The 15,910-nt window shown below is 40.7% G+C and overlaps 1 protein-coding gene across 3 annotated transcripts in view; it reads left to right on the top strand.

The window, feature by feature from the left end:
- The window catches only part of KCNJ15 (potassium inwardly rectifying channel subfamily J member 15), a 43,070-nt gene extending 27,365 nt beyond the window's left edge, over window positions 1-15,705 (top strand). The window contains exons 3-5 of one of the 3 annotated variants that reach the window (XM_089508108.1): window positions 548-581; window positions 7,071-7,080; window positions 14,562-15,705. In XM_089508108.1, the coding sequence (XP_089364234.1) occupies window positions 14,578-15,705 (1,128 nt within the window). In that variant the 5' untranslated portion in view covers window positions 548-581; window positions 7,071-7,080; window positions 14,562-14,577. Of the gene's footprint in view, window positions 1-547; window positions 582-3,891; window positions 3,984-7,070; window positions 7,081-8,597; window positions 8,628-14,561 lie in introns of those variants that run through there. The other 2 variants (XM_089508106.1, XM_089508107.1) reach the window with 2 other exon arrangements.
- The last annotated feature ends 205 nt before the right edge of the window (window positions 15,706-15,910 follow it).

Genomic DNA, 15,910 nt, shown 5'->3' with positions numbered 1-15,910 from the left:
ATATGGTACAGTATTTCTTTCTTCTTCATCAACTAATGAAGTTTTACATTTGATTTAGGAGTGGAAAGCAAAACATTTTTTTTGGGGGGGGGGGGAGTCAAGTGTTTACTAGTGAATGCACTGCAAGGTGCATGAAGAAATTCTGTTGCACATTCTTACTATAAGAGAGTTAGAAGGTTTGTGTGTATGTGCCTTCAAGCCACCTGTTAACTTATGATGACCCCATAAATTGCACAGGGTTTTCTTGGGTGGTTTCTCAAGAGGTGGTTTTGCCAGTTCCTTCCTCTGAAATATAGCCTACAGCATCTGGTATTTATTGGTGGCCTCCCATCCAAGTATTAGAGGAAAAGGCCATTTCACAGAGGTAAGAGATGTATTGTTGTAGTCTTAAATTTATTTGTTGACTTATGGTCATCCCCTGAATTTTTAAAGGCAAAGAATGCCCAAAGGTGGTTTGCCATTACCTTCATCTAAAATATAGCCTACAGCACCTGGCATTTCTTTAAAGCTTCCCATCTAAATACTAGCCAGGCCTGACCCTACTTAGCTTCTAAGATCATGCAGGATCTGGTGCTTTCAGGGTATTTAGCTACCAAATAAATGAGGTAATCACTACATGCTGTGAATTTAGATAAAGAACTGAAGTATCATGAATGCGGCAAGGCTATGAGAGATTAGATATAGAAATAAATAAAAAAAAATATAACTGCATCTTGCAAATAATACCAGTATTTAGAACAGTCTTGTCCAGCCTGGTGGCCTCTAGATGTGCTCACTTGTATTAAGGACCTGGTAAACTGAGGACTTATCCTAAGGAGACAAGGGTGGTTACGAACAGATCTATACATTGCTCAGAAAGACGTTTTTAAGGCTTTTTAGAATAAAGACATATTTTAAGCTGTTCTGGAGGTCACTGCATGCATCTGATATGTCAGAGCATGTAAAGGATCAGTCAATGTGCTAAAAAAGTGAGGAAGACTCATAGCATCATAAAGTTGGAAGAGACCACAAGGGCCATCCAGTCTAACCTGTTTCCTATTCCTTCCTCTTTTCCTACTACATACATCTTCAAAATAGTTGGTGTCTAAGTGAACCTCAACAGAGGGGAGAAAAAAGTGACTTAACCATGTAACCATGTCATTCATCATTTGTTGGATTGTTTTTGTTTTATGAATCAGTAATGGATTTTGTCTCTTGTAATGCCACCTATCTTTTATGCTATTCAAAATAGTAAAGTAGGTTATGAAGTAGAAGAGATTTAAACAAAAATCGCACTGCCTTCATGTGCTCTAAGAGCTCATTATCATCCGTCAGTGCATGGTGTGAAAAACAAGCACTCAGACATCTGGGATACAGAAGGTTTTCATTTGACCTGCATCTCCCAAACTACTGAACAGTTCTGAATGCTGTTATATTTTAGAATCTGTACTTTTCTGTGTCTTGTGGTACAGTAATAATAATAATAACAATAATAATAGGATTTATTTATATCCCGTCCAATCACTGGGAATCCGGGCGGCTTACAACAGTGGGGATAATACAAAGCAATAACAATAAACATGAAAATAATAAAACAATGTAACATAGCAAAACATAGTTAATAATAATGATAATAATAATTTCATAACAATTCAATAATAACAAAGGATAACACAAAAGATTACATTCAAATCAAAAATTATCAAAAGGAAATCCCCATTTCCAACCCCTCATTCAAAAATTAACGAAGCAAATGCCAATAAACAATGAAATAAGAAAACAAGTACAGAATAGCAAGCTACAAAAACTAAGTCAAATGTATATTAAGATGCATATTTTAGGAAAAAATAGTTTAAGCTTGCATATTTTGAGACAGTAATAGTGCAGAATGGGGTTGGACTGGATGACCCTTGTGGTCACTTCAAATTCTATTATTCTAATCTTTCAAACATTCATATGGTCTTTGGGATGGGGTCCTGGAGGCAGAAGGATGCATCAGATCTCTTTTTTAGGGAAAAGAAAGAGGACCATCCATAGATAAAAAGATCAAATTCAGGTTCCCCAACCCAGTGTTTGCAGAAACAGCCATAGTTCTCACTTTTTTGACATCAGAGCGGATAAAACAGGGATGCTGATGAAGGTGTGTGTGTGGCAAGGATGGTCTAGGAGAGCCAGTAGTTCCTGCATCCACAGTTCTCCTCCAGCTACTCTACCAAACTGGCCAGTAACCTATGCTAGTTCTGGAGATAACAGAATCACAGAGTTGGAAGGAACTGCCAGGGCCATGCAGAAATACATAACTACACCACGCCTGAAAGATGGGCTTCAAACATCTGTTGAAAAATCTCCAAAAAAGAGTCCACCATGCTCTAAGGAAATCTATTCCATAGTCAAACAGCCCTTATGGCCAAGAAAATATTCTTAATGTTTAGGTAGTATTTCTTTTTATAGATCAATTACCTCCCACTGATTTCTGTGGGAAAGAACGGTTTCACTCACAGGTGATGGACTCTTTTGAGCCCAAATACTGAATTCTATTTCAGAGGAGTGCTGGGGTGCATGTGAGTATGTATTCCAGGAATGGGCAGGGCCAAAGGGTTAAAAAGGCAGGACCAAAAAATCAGCCTATGTTAGTTTAAAGCTCTTGTGCCAGTAGGTAAAGCTTAGGAGAGTCATGCCATACTTCTAGAATGGAGGAAACAAACACTACAACATGTGAACAACATGTGAAGTCGAAGGTTTTCATGGCCGGCATCCATAGTTTTTTGTGGGTTTTTCAGGCTATATGGCCATGTTCTAGAAGAGTTTATTCCTGACATTTCACCACAGCCACTGATGCTAGCGAAACATCAGAAATAAACTCTTCTAGAACATGGCCACATAACCCAAAAAACCCACAAAAAACTCTACAACAGCTGAAAAGTCCCCAAGTGATGGTGTCACCGGGAGAAGGATATGGCCATCTAAGACTCCCCCAGATGGCTGGGTTGGGACCTCAAGGGAGCCAGAATTATTCCCAGGGCCTAGATTCACCTCCTCTGTCTTAAAGCACAGAAAATCCTCAGCTGGCAGGAGGGATGAACGAGTGAAAATGCTGTTCCTGGTTCCCTTCTGCCCTGATGGCATCAACCCAGTAGGGCTTAGGATGTCTCTCTGAAATAAGGGTTAGGATTGCACTACAAGCCTGTGTGGCATAGTGGTTTGAATGTTGGACTATGACTCTGGAGACCAAAGTTCAATTCCCTACTCCACCATGAAACTCACTGGGTGACCTTTGACAAGTCACATGCTCTCAGCCTCAGGGGAAGGTAAGGGCAAATCTCCTTTCAACAAATCTTGGTAAGAAAACCCCATGATTGGTTTGCCTTAGAGTCACCATGGGAAGTCGGAAACAACTTGAAGGCACACAACAACAAACAACATTGTCCTGCTTAGAATAATTTTTTAAATAAAAAAATAAGTTAAAAAGTATTGGCTTTTTTTTAAATTTTAGGGTTTTTTTTCTACAGAGAAGAAGGAAAAGCACCCACAAATCAAAGCAGAAACAGGATAGAATGGATTTGTGAATGAATCCATCTGAAACTAGGACTGGAAACAGATGACTCCATTCCCTGCAGCAGATTAGGCCAGCCATTCACTCTCCTTGATAAATGATTTTAATTGAAGGGTTAAAGAAATATACTGAGCTTGAACAGATCAATGGACTGGAGGGGGAGGCAGCAGGATAAGGCACTTCTCTCTGTATAGCTCTTCATTAACTAGCGGAAGACTGTGCACAGTGAGCACTGAAGAGAAAAGAGAGACCAGAGCATGGAAAAAAAAAAAGAGGATGCCAGGGGGCCCATCAAAAATGAAGGGGAACGGGAAGGCTGGAAACTAGAGTACGGAAAGGGGGATAAAAGGCTAGTGGTGATGCCTGCCTTTCCCTTCTTGGCTCTGCCCCTCAGTCATCATTACAGGGATCTGCATGAGACACTGATCACCCTAGGCTTGTTTCCTCCTCTGTAAGTAAAATGGGGATATTGATACTTGCCTTCTCCGCAGGTCTGTGGTCAGGATTTATTAATGTTTGCTTAGCACTTTGAAGCTGTAAAGTGATACAGAGCTGGAGTGCTCAGTATTGTTTCTGGAAGCACGTGTGGCTGATTTCTTTGTAACCTGCAGATTAAAATCTGGCACGTGGACCTGATTTAATGGAATAGAAAGTTTAGCCCTTTGGAGAGCCAAGGTCTGTTGAAACTGGATGTCTTTTTTTAAAAGCAAAGCAGCAGGTAATAGTCACACAGCATGAACTAGGGTGAGGGTGAGAGAGGGAGGTGGAAAATCACCCATCTCAGGTTTGGGTGTCTAGCTGTGCTAATGAAGATCTACTGAGAAGGTGTTTGAATTCAAGGAAGTTGGAAACCATATCCTGGCAAGAGAGAGTCCTAAGTAATTTGTAACTCCGGAAATGTCATTCATTAAAGGGGGAAAAAAATCTGGACACACAGCAGGGGATGGGGAATTCCTCGTAGAAGCCTTTATCCCAAAAGCATTGTTAGAAATGTTAAACAGAATTGCAACAGATGTAAAAGTTTCTACAGCTTTTATTTAAAATTGAATTTGATCCCACAAGTGGGGAAATATCACAACTAAGAAGCATCAAACATAAAAAAAGCCTGTATGGTCAATCAATAACAAGAGCCCTGTGCAAACCTTTGAAGAGGCATGGATTATGGCCGTAATCCTAGAGGCTTTGCTTGCTTGTAAATCTCACTCAGATCAATAGTTTTGTCTCCTAGAAGAAATGGTTTATGATAGACTATGTCACATAAATCTATTGGCATAACTTAATACCTAAACTCCCTTTCTAGGTAAATTACACTGCTATATACATAAGCGTTAACTGGCTATGAACCAAACAGAAGCCTTTCAAACTATAGAAGCATTCTTTGATTCCCAGTCAGGATCCTATTAAATTGCTATCTTTAGGAGCTGGAAAAAGGAATTGTTAGAAGATATTTATATCAGTGTGAGGAAGCACAGCTATTTTTAATGAGAAAGGTATCCAGTGTTTCTAAATAAATGTACCCAGTCTCTTGATCAAGATCTTTTCATTCAGGCAGGCCATTGGTACTTGGGCTGATTTATTACTGAAAGGCCTTCAAATGGCTGGTGTTGGCTTTGCCTTTTTTTGTTTTTAACTGAGTTTTTAAAAAATGTTATGGATTGAATCATGATTTTGTTTGCACTCTGCATTTTATTGTCATTTGCCTCCTTGAGAGTCCTGTTTGGGGGGGAAAGTGACATACAGTATATATAAAATAAATAGTCTGAGCTACCTGCAATACAAACAACTGCATAACTTCATTAGTAGGACATAGATAGCATAAGCAACTGAGGTTCAGCCTACAAACTTTTAAGAAACAAAAACACAGACTCTCCAACTTTTCACAGTTGAAAATGGTGAGACATGTGGCCAAGCAACATCAGAATGTGTTTTAAGACTGCAAAAATTATTAATGAGAAGAAAACATATACAAACTAGTAAAGGCTGCAATAGTTTACTTTTTGCCTGAGCTTATTGGGAAGGGCAAAATCCAACCCACTCCTCTCCCTGCTGCAAAGTATTTTTGCACTGTGAACTCAGTTTTCTACTATTGAATTAAACTGTAGGGAAAGTGGAAGGGGAGAGACACTAAGGTGCTTTATAGAGCACCCAAAAAGGGCGCTCTGCCAGCGCCCGTGTTTACTGCACGAGGGAGCCACAGCAGACAAACCGCGCGGCTCCCCTGTGCAGCAAGAAGAACCCGCAAAAAGCGGGTTCTTCTTGCAGCATCACAACCACACCGTGACTTTTTTACGTCCCCAGTACATACAAGGACTGAGGCCTGATTGGATGCTGCGTCCTCGGCCAACCCCTAGTACGTACTGGGGGCGGAGCAAAGGCCCGTCTGTAACGGGCCAAAGACATTTTAAAAGAAGCTTTAAAAATGGGACAACAGGGGACTAATCAGGACAGCGCCTGCCATATTGCGACAGTTAGATGGTATGCAAACAACTAAAGACATCATGACACATCAGCCTTGAACTGATTCATATGGGAATCTTCCATCTGGATTGGTCATGTGCAAGGTGGTGGTATGGGTGTTATTTATAGAATCATAGAATCGTAGAGTTGGTCATCCAGTCCAACCCCCTGCAATGCAGGAACATCAATGCACCCCTGACAGAGGGCCATCCAACTTCTGTTTAAAAACCTCCAAAGAAGACTCCACCACTCCACCACTCTCCAAGGGAGTGTGTTCCACTGTCAAACAGCTCTTACGGGCAGGAAGTTCTTCCTAACATTGAGGTTGAATCTCTTTTCCTATTTGCTCCATGTCCTATTTTCTGGAATAGCAGAAAACAAGCTTGTTCCAGCATCAATATGACATCCCTTCAAATATTTAAGCAGGGCTATCATATCACCTATTAACTTACTCTTCTCCAGGCTAAACATACCCATCTCCCCAAGTCTCTCATCATAGGGCATGGTTTCCAGACCCTTCACCATTTTGGTCTCCCTTCTCTGGACATATTCCAGCTTGCCATCCTTTTTAAATCATGTTGCCCAGAACTGGATGAAGTATTCCAGGTGAGGCCTGATCAAAGCAGAAGCAGCACTATTACATCCCTTCATCTAGACACTATATTTCTATTGATGCAGCTAGGAATTGCATTAACTTTAGCTTCCACATCACAATGTTGACTCATGTTTAAGTTGTGGTCTATTAGGACTGCGAGATCTCTTTCACATGTAGTCTTGTTAAGTCAGGTGTCCCCCATTCTATATCTAGGGATTTCATTTTTTCTGCCTAAGTGAAGTACCTTACATTTCTCCCTGTTGAAATTCATTTTGTCAGTTTTGGTCCAACTTTCTAATCTATTAAGGTCATTTTAAAATTTGATCTTCAGTTCTGGGATACTAGCTACTCCTCCTGATTCGGTGTCATCTGCAGATTTGATAAACAAACCCTCTATTCTTTCATCCAAGTCATTGATAAAGATGTTGAATAGCGCTGGGCCCAGAACAGAACCCTGTGGCACCGCACTGATCACTTCTCTCCAAGATAAAGAGGAGTCATTAATGAGTACCCTTTGGGTTTGACCGGTCAGCCAATTACAAATCCACCTAACAATTGCATTGTCTAGCCCATCTTTATTAGCTTGTTTGCAATAATATCATGGGGGACCTTGTCAAGGCCTTACTGAAATCAAGATATGCTATATCCACAGCTCTTAAAAGCTCTACCAGAATATGCTAATAGCATTTTGCCAAATTATACTTCCCAAGCTTGCTTTACTATGATAGTTAAAACTGGTATGTAAGCTGGATATGTAACAGCACACATTTATGACACCATTTAGAGAACTAATAGGAATGTTGGATAATTCAGTATTAGTGTTTTATGGATTGTATTTTGTATTACTGTATCATTTTTATTGATGTAATCCCGCCTCGATCCTTGGGAGAGGCGGGAAATATAAATAAACTATTATTATTATTATTATTATTATTATTATTTAGTTTTCCTTTTTCTTCCTCCCTCTCCCTCCCTCCCCCCTTTCTCTCTCACACACACTTATTCCTGCTTCCCATTGATCCCTCTTCCAATGCTCATGTGTGCCAACCTTCAACCCAAAACTTAGAAAAATCACTTTTTTGAACTATAATTCTCATTATCCTCCAGTCATCATGGCTAGTGCCCATGCTTGTTGGGACATTCAGGGAGCTATAAAAGAAAAAGTAATTTTTCTGATGTCTGTTCTAGTCCTTTCTTCCAGGCTTGTAGGAATTCTGTTGTTTTATGCCCCAGGTCTTCATTGAAATCCCCCCTCCCTGATCTGTTATTTATTCCTACCATGTGCATCCCTGAGGGATGAATACAAGCTAGGTAGATCCATACAAGTCCTTCCTCTGTGCAAGACCCAGGGAGCACTGAGTTTCTGCAAAAATAGAAATGTCCTCTGGCAAAAGGAATTCTTTTCCATCTCAACTCAAAACTCAGACCGGAGAACTCATTGGCCCACCACATCAGTGACATTGACAAGTCTAAGAAAACGGACTGCATATTTATAGGAGGAACTGGAATATCCAGTGTTACGACAGAGAACATTGGAATAAACAGAGCAGAGGTTTGGAAAGAATGCAATCTTTAATGCTTCCAGGCACAAGTCAGTCAAGTTGGAAGAGAGGAGGTGAGGGTTGCCTTTGAGGGCAGGTTTATTGCCTGCTTTATGCTCTTTCCCTCCGATGCAGCCTGGATTGGTTACTGTAAATTATCATTCAACTGTGCATCCAATGGCCCAATGCAGCATTCTTGTTCTGGCAGTCCTCTCCCTAATTTGACAAAGAAGGCAGAGAAAAGAGGGGAAATGTTTCTTCAGGCCAAAAAATCCTACACAAATTTCTGTGGGCTTTAAAGATATAAACAACAGGAATTCAGGATCACATGAGAAGAGAGATGATGAAAGAAACAGAATGCAGGAAGTGGGGGGGGGGGGGGGGAGAGAAGGCCAGGATCGGATGGGATCCATTCCAGGATATGAAAGGAAGTGACTAAAACGATACGTGCATGTTACCTAATAAAGAAACACAAATGGAGAGAGGAAGACACCAAGGACTGGTGAGATGCTATTCTAATACTTATTTAATAGAGCAGGGCCCAGAAAAAACACAGCTTCATAGCACTGATCATAGAGAAAGAGACACTGCCTTGAAATACAGTGAGAAAACCAAAAATCACTGGACACCAGGAAGGAGTGGAAGTGTGACAGAGAGTGAGGGTGTTGTCCTTGCAGGTCATACAGGGATAAATTGGTGGGTTTGGTTCTTTGCTCATGTTAAGAGGCAGCCTAGGGCTATACTACTTGAGAAGCAATTTAGGAAAAATGTTTTGCCTTGTCATGGAAATTCACAAAACCTCATTAAATAGTTAAAAGAAGAACACACCTTAATTTGACCTGTTGAAGGCCAAAGGGGCCTGGGCCCCTCTCTGTCACAACCAGATCTTTTAAGAGTGCCTGATAAGATTTGGGATTAGAGTTCAAACAGTGCAAGCAACACTGAGAGGAATTCTTGGTGGTTGCTTCTCAGGACTGGAACTCCCTTCTTCTTGAGAGACATATCTTCCTATGGCAATGTAAGACTTTTAAGAAACAATTAAGCTAGGAGTTGAGTGTAATGGATTCTTCTTTTGCTGTTATTTTTGTGTATCTGTTTTTCTATATGTGTATTGTGATATTTTAGTTCAAACAAATTTGCTTTTAGTGGTATGCCAAACATGGGTGTAGAGGGAAAATTTGAAATGCAGGAATTAGAAGCTGATCACACACAATATTTTCCCCATTATGGGAATGGGACTCTCGGGACTGCGCATGACTGAGGAAAAATGGATTTTATCACACAGCAAATCATCCTCAAAATAGCCCCGTTCCATACCCCGGCACCAAGCCATCCCCATTCAGTGCTGAGGAGCATCATTTTGGTTGGTTGGAAGTCTTCCGGCCAACCAAAATGTGCGCCTCAACACTGAATGGGGACAGCTTGATGCCAGGGGACAGAATGGGGCCATTTTGAGGGTGATTTGCTGTGCAATAAAATCTGTTTTTCCCCGGTTACGCGTGGCCCTGAGAGCCCCCTTCCCGTTCCCATAAAGGAGAAAATAATGTGTGCGATAAGCTTCTTAGTCATGATATCCCTCGTAGCATACCCTCCAACTGTCTTGATCTGGCAGGGGCAGTCTTGGTTAATCTTCCATTTTACCACTCCTTCAGCTGCTTTTAAAATGTTCCACTTATTCTCTCCTCCTGCTGCTACTTTCCCCCTTTGTCTTCTGCTTACTTCAATTGTTACAAACCAAGTTCAAAGCATAAAAGTGCTTTGCACTCTATTAACTCAGGTGAGGATAGAGGAACTGAAATCTTACCTTTCCCAGTAAGCTCAGGAAAAAGCAAACTGCTGCATTCTCTTCTAGCTTGTGTGTTCTTATAAATAACATTTGCCACATTGACCAACCTCTGATATAGATGGCTACAATGGTTTTCATCTCTGAAATATGTGTAGGCATGCCATAGCTACAAGGAGTGTCCATAGCCATATCCAAGCATTTCAACAATTCTGTCCAGTCTGCTCAAAATGGTGACCAATGTGCAATTCCTTAAACAGCCAACCAAATTCCCAAAATTTTAAAGTTGCAGAGCTGGGCAGGGCTCCTCCTGGCAGTTGTGGGGTGATCTCTACTCCTCTTGTACACCCAAGCTTGGGAAAAACACTCTGGGCTGTGTGGCAACTGCACAACCAAGGCACCTGGAGAGTCTTGGGAGGCCTAAGTCAATGCAGTAAAACAAACTCCATCTCTGTTAGCAGCTCACCTGGTCCATCTGTCACTCAGGAAAAGGGACCAGGCAGAGATACGCCATTGGTTATCACTGTTGGAAGTGTTTGATTCAGCATTTGGCATCTTGTGCATCAGTTCTACTACTACAGGGGAGAAGGATTCCTTTGGTTCTCTCCCCACCCACCACACTGTTTAGGCCAGAAGTTGCTATTTTTCAGGGAACAATCACAAATAATCCCAGTGTCAAGAGGCAAACTGTAACCTCCTCTTTTTGAGACAGTCACTTGTCTAAACAACCCAGACTAGTTCCACAATGGGCAGGGGTGCCTTTATCAGTTCCTGGGCTGCTTTTCAGAAGCAGGTTGGGGGTGGTAGTGGGAAGAGCACTGAGAATGGTGTCTTTGGCTTTGGTCTTCACAAACCAACTCTTGCTTGAGTGGGAATATAACAGAGTTTTGAAAAGTGCCTTTTTTGGGTACTGTACTAGCTAGCATTGGTACTAGACATTGGAGCTCTAAAAGTCACTTTTTCAAGCTATGAAATACAGACAGTTCATGCCAAAAGTTCCTTATAGGCTCAGAAGTTTTTTTAGGTTGATGAAGCTGCTCCAACATTCCATATGCAAAGACTATCCTGGGCATTTAATACACATGCCAGTGAATCTCTTGCTTTCTCACCAGCAGGAATAAATTAAACTTTCAGTTTTGGTTTGTTCCACACTTCACACTTTTTAATGCTCAAGTACCTTTAGTTCCATTTATGAAGAAATTGGCAGACCCTGGAATGTTCTCTGGAAAAACAGATTGAATGATATTCTCACTCATCTTCACTAGCCAAATTGAGCACATTGAGTTCTTTTCTGTTTGGGGAGGCACTCATTGTACCTACCTGTCAAGCAGTTGTTAAAGATGAGGAGCCTGTCAGAATAAAATGATGGCAACCACAACTGCCCTTTGTATGCATCCACAACCGCAACCATGGTTGGCACACACAGGACTTGATTCAAACCCACAGTACTCAGGCCCCTCTGCCTGAGGGGGCGGGGTGCAACTGTCATTTGTAATTTCTCCCACATTATTTTTTTTTAAATTGTACCTCACATTGTTTCTATCCTCTTAAGGAACAGAATTCCAAATCGTTTTGGATAAGTCAACCCCCCTCAAACAAATAAGCAATTCATTGAAAAGAGACATAAGAGTTCCACTTACACAGCAGATACAGAGTAGTTTCTCTCACTCTGGAACCCTCTGGATGGGTTGGTCTGCAGCTCCTATCATCTTCAAGCAACACAGAAATGGCCATACTTGCTGATGATATTTGTGTGTGTGTGATAACAGCTATAGTTCAACACCTCTGGAGGACCCCTAAATAGAGAGCTTTAAAAAGAATGTCACAACTAAACTTCATAATTGCTTTCTGTTGGCTATTTTAAACAAAGAAAAGATATGTTCTTTATTGCAATTGGGTATAAAAAACAGAAGAGAGCCAGTGCAGCATAGCAGTTTGAGTGTTGGAGACCTGGGTTCTATACCTCGCTCGGACACTGGTCACATGCTCTCAGCCTCAGGGAAAGGCAGTGACAAATCCCCTTCTAACGAACACTGCCATGATAGTTTCACCTTAGAGTCAACATAAGTTGGAAACTACTTGAAGGCACACAACAACAATAATCAAAATAGATAATCCCTTCCAACTATCTTGATTTGGCAGGGACAGTCCCAATTAATTCTTTCTCATTCCACTTCTTCAGCTGTTTTTAAAATGTGCCAGATTTTCTCTCCTCCTCCCACTTTCCCTCTTCATCCTCAGTTTACTTCAGTTGCTGCTGAGTGAATTTAAAGTGCAAAAGTAGTTTGCATTTAGGAGATTACTACACATGGCTTTTACACTATCATTAGACCCAGAAAAAAAGTGGTGTTGGTGATACCTATTGCATGATGTCACCTCTGACCTGTAGCTGCTGCATCCCCCAAATGCAGTTAGGGCACCCTTTTTCATTGATGGGGAAAGCCTGTCAATGAGCTTGCAATTGTGCTAGTTCCCAAGTGAGAATCATTGCTGCTGAGGCAGTTGTGCTATTGGGAGTCAACATGGTGTCAATGTTCCCTTTTCTCCTTTGTCCTCCCTCCACTCTAAAACTTAACTCACAGTAGCAGAGCTCCAGAATTGCACAAAAAAGTGGTGGTGGTGGTGGTGGTGATAACAACCACAATCCCAGAAAGCATGCTGGGTAGGGCATAGAGCAGGAAAGTGGAGTTAAGGAGAAGTCAGGAAGAGGGCATGATGGCTGTAGTTGTGCAAAGGAGTAACATATAGTGATGTAGCAAATACAAACAGATATAATTCAATTTTCATTGACAAGTGCAATTATGGCAAGAATGGGGCTCATGTGGTAAAGCCCTCAGTTAAATCAGCAAGTGGAAGAGGCTAGGTAGGGGCAGAATATATATCTTACCAGTAGACTCAAGCAAAAGCAAAGAATAGCTAGCTTGTGTTTTCTTTCTGATTAGTAAATTTTGCAATATTGACCACACTCTGATATTGCTTGATCACATGTGGCTTGTTTTTCTTTTGTGAAATTTTGGAATGTATTCTAGGTCCTCCTGATTCCCTGTGCTATACGTTCCTTGTTTAATTGATTTCCTTACAGTTGTTAGTTGCTTTATTTGCAGTTTTATTTCACACCTTAAAATGTTTTTCCTTTTTCTTGTCTCTGAATTCACAGTGTGTCTGTACAGTATTTTCTCATGGACTGTCCCTCCTGCTGTCTTTACTGTTCTTATTCATGTCACTAAGACTTGTATCCCCACCCCTGTTTATTATCTTGACATGTTGCTTTGAGCATGTATATGCATGTTGATTTTACACTCACACAAATGTTTTTTTTTTTACAGAGATGGTCAGAATGGTCCCCTTCCTTATTTTGAGCTTTGCAGTATTTTCTAGAGGAAATAAAAATAAATATTAATTTACCTTCAGTCTGCCAGCAGTTACTCAGTTATGAGTATAAACATAAATATTCCTCTACTGACAAACAGGAAAGTTGCATTAGTGAATAATTACATTGCTATCCTGGCCTGGCACACATCTCTACTAGAAGTGCGTCTTTGGTTTCCAGAAATTTTCTTTTAAGTAGTTACAAGGGAGAATTGTATTTTTTTCCCTGTGGTTCATAAAAATGAACCACTCATTAATGCTCTTTCTTGAAGCCAAACAATGGAACAAAACAATACCAGCAGTGCAAAGTGCCAGAATACAAAGGATGTAAGTTTTAGGTGTTGTTTTTTTTCAAGAGCAGGAAGTTTTGTTATTGGAAACTCCTGTTAACATTGTATGGCCTTGCACTACGTAACTACTGTCTGGTCCTGGAAACAGTGTCCTTTTTTTGTCCCATCAAGCTGGCAAAGACAGACTCATTCTGCTTTCTGTGTGCTTTCTTCAGTCTTGAATGTAGGCACACTTAATCTTCATCTGGACTGAGTGGGGATGCACAGTAAACAAACTTCAAGAAACTTGTGGTCTGGTGCCTTCTCTGTTTACAGAGGGCAGGACTGTAGTGCTAGAGAGCTGAATTAGTGAATGACCTTATTTTCTTCACTGACTTTTTGAAGCTGGACAGATCCATGATGTAGGCAGCCTTGCAGAGTTTTCAGGTGCAAATTATTTTATCATGAACTCTTTTCCTACATATTTATGAGCCTGCTTGCTTTCCTTTCCCCTCTAATATTTCTCAAGAAGGTCTTCATTTGTAAAAATTACAATTCAAATTTTTGTTTCAAAGATAACGTCTACCATTATTTTCAGGAGTGAAGCAACTACAGGATTAATGTAGCAGTTAAAGCTAAATTGATGTAGCATTAATGAAATGCGATGCCTTTATATGTTTGCATCAGATTCAGTTTGTTAAGGACAGAGATATTCTTCCCTTACATTATAAATATGGGAACTATTTGCATATGACATAGGGTTGATTGGGTAAAAACATTCTTCAGACGTCTGATATGAGTTGTCTATATTGACATGGAAATCAAGGAAAAATTAAATTCCCTTCAGCTCATGAAATTAAATGACATGTTTCTGCTAACAGCTTTCAACTGTAACAGCATTTTGCCTATACAACTCAAGTGTAATTATAGTCCTGTTACCATATCTGTGTTATTGTTTTAAAATAACCACCCCACCTGTCTCTCTCTCTCTCTCTCTCTCTCTCTCTCTCTCTAGGTCTGAGGCTTTGACTATGGAAGCAACACACATCAATATGTCCCAAGCCCCGCTAGTGAATGGGGGCATCAGTGCCAAGCTTAAAAAAAGCAAACCTCGTGTGATGTCCAAAAGTGGTCACAGCAATGTGCGGATTGACAAAGTAGATGGCATTTACCTACTCTATCTCCAGGATCTGTGGACCACCGTTATTGACATGAAGTGGAGATATAAACTTACTTTGTTTGCTGCAACATTCATAATGACCTGGTTCCTTTTTGGAGTCATTTATTATGCCATTGCATTTCTTCATGGAGATCTAGAAGGTAGCAAGTTTCCTTCCAAACATATCCCCTGCGTCATGAAAGTTGACTCATTAACTGGAGCATTTCTCTTCTCTTTGGAGTCCCAGACAACCATTGGTTATGGCTTCCGGTACATCACTGAGGAGTGCCCTCATGCCATTATTCTCCTAGTAACCCAATTGGTCGTCACAACATTAATTGAAATCTTCATCACTGGGACCTTCTTGGCCAAAATTGCTAGACCCAAGAAAAGGGCAGAGACCATAAAGTTCAGTCATTGTGCTGTTGTAACCAAACACAATGATAATCTTTGCCTTGTGATTCGAGTGGCAAATATGAGAAAGAGTCTTCTTATCCAATGCCAGCTGACTGGAAAACTTCTTCAGACTTATGAAACCAAAGAAGGAGAGAGGATTCTACTTAACCAAGCCAGTGTCAAATTCCACGTTGACTCCTCCTCAGAAAGTCCTTTCTTGATTTTACCTCTGACTTTTTATCATATATTGGATGAGAATAGCCCTTTAAGAGATCTTACTCCTCAGAGTCTAAAAGAAAAAGATTTTGAGCTTGTTGTCCTCTTGAATGCCACAGTAGAGTCAACAAGTGCAGTTTGTCAGAGCCGAACATCATATATTCCAGAAGAGATCTTCTGGGGTTTTGAATTTATGCCTGTGATTTCCCTCTCTCAGAATGGAAAATATGTTGCTGATTTTAGTCAGTTTGAGCTGATCAGAAGAAGTGCAGATTTTACCTTATACAGTACAGACTGTGAAAAGCAAAAACTAGAAGAGCAATATCGAAAGGAAGACCAGAGAGAGAGAGAACGCAGAACATTGTTGTTGCAGCAAAGCAATGTTTGATCTCTTGTCCATTATAAACTGTAACAAAAGTTTGGATACTAAGCTGCATGGTTTCTTCTTCCTTAAAGTGGAAAGGGAGCAAAATCATACTTAAAGAGCTGTGAGGTGGAAAGTATCCATCCTTTTATCAGGGGGGCAGCTTTTTGAGATGGGAGCCCACATTGGTTCCCCCTGATCCCACTAAGAGCCACATTGCAACCTCAGT

The sequence above is a fragment of the Sceloporus occidentalis genome, unplaced genomic scaffold, assembly GCF_023333645.1.
Source record: "Sceloporus occidentalis isolate IW3139 unplaced genomic scaffold, rSceOcc1.0.p SCAF_2, whole genome shotgun sequence".
NCBI classification, from domain to species: domain Eukaryota; kingdom Metazoa; phylum Chordata; class Lepidosauria; order Squamata; family Phrynosomatidae; genus Sceloporus; species Sceloporus occidentalis.
Note: the sequence above shows the minus strand (reverse complement) of the source record. Positions and strands in the feature narration are given on the sequence as shown.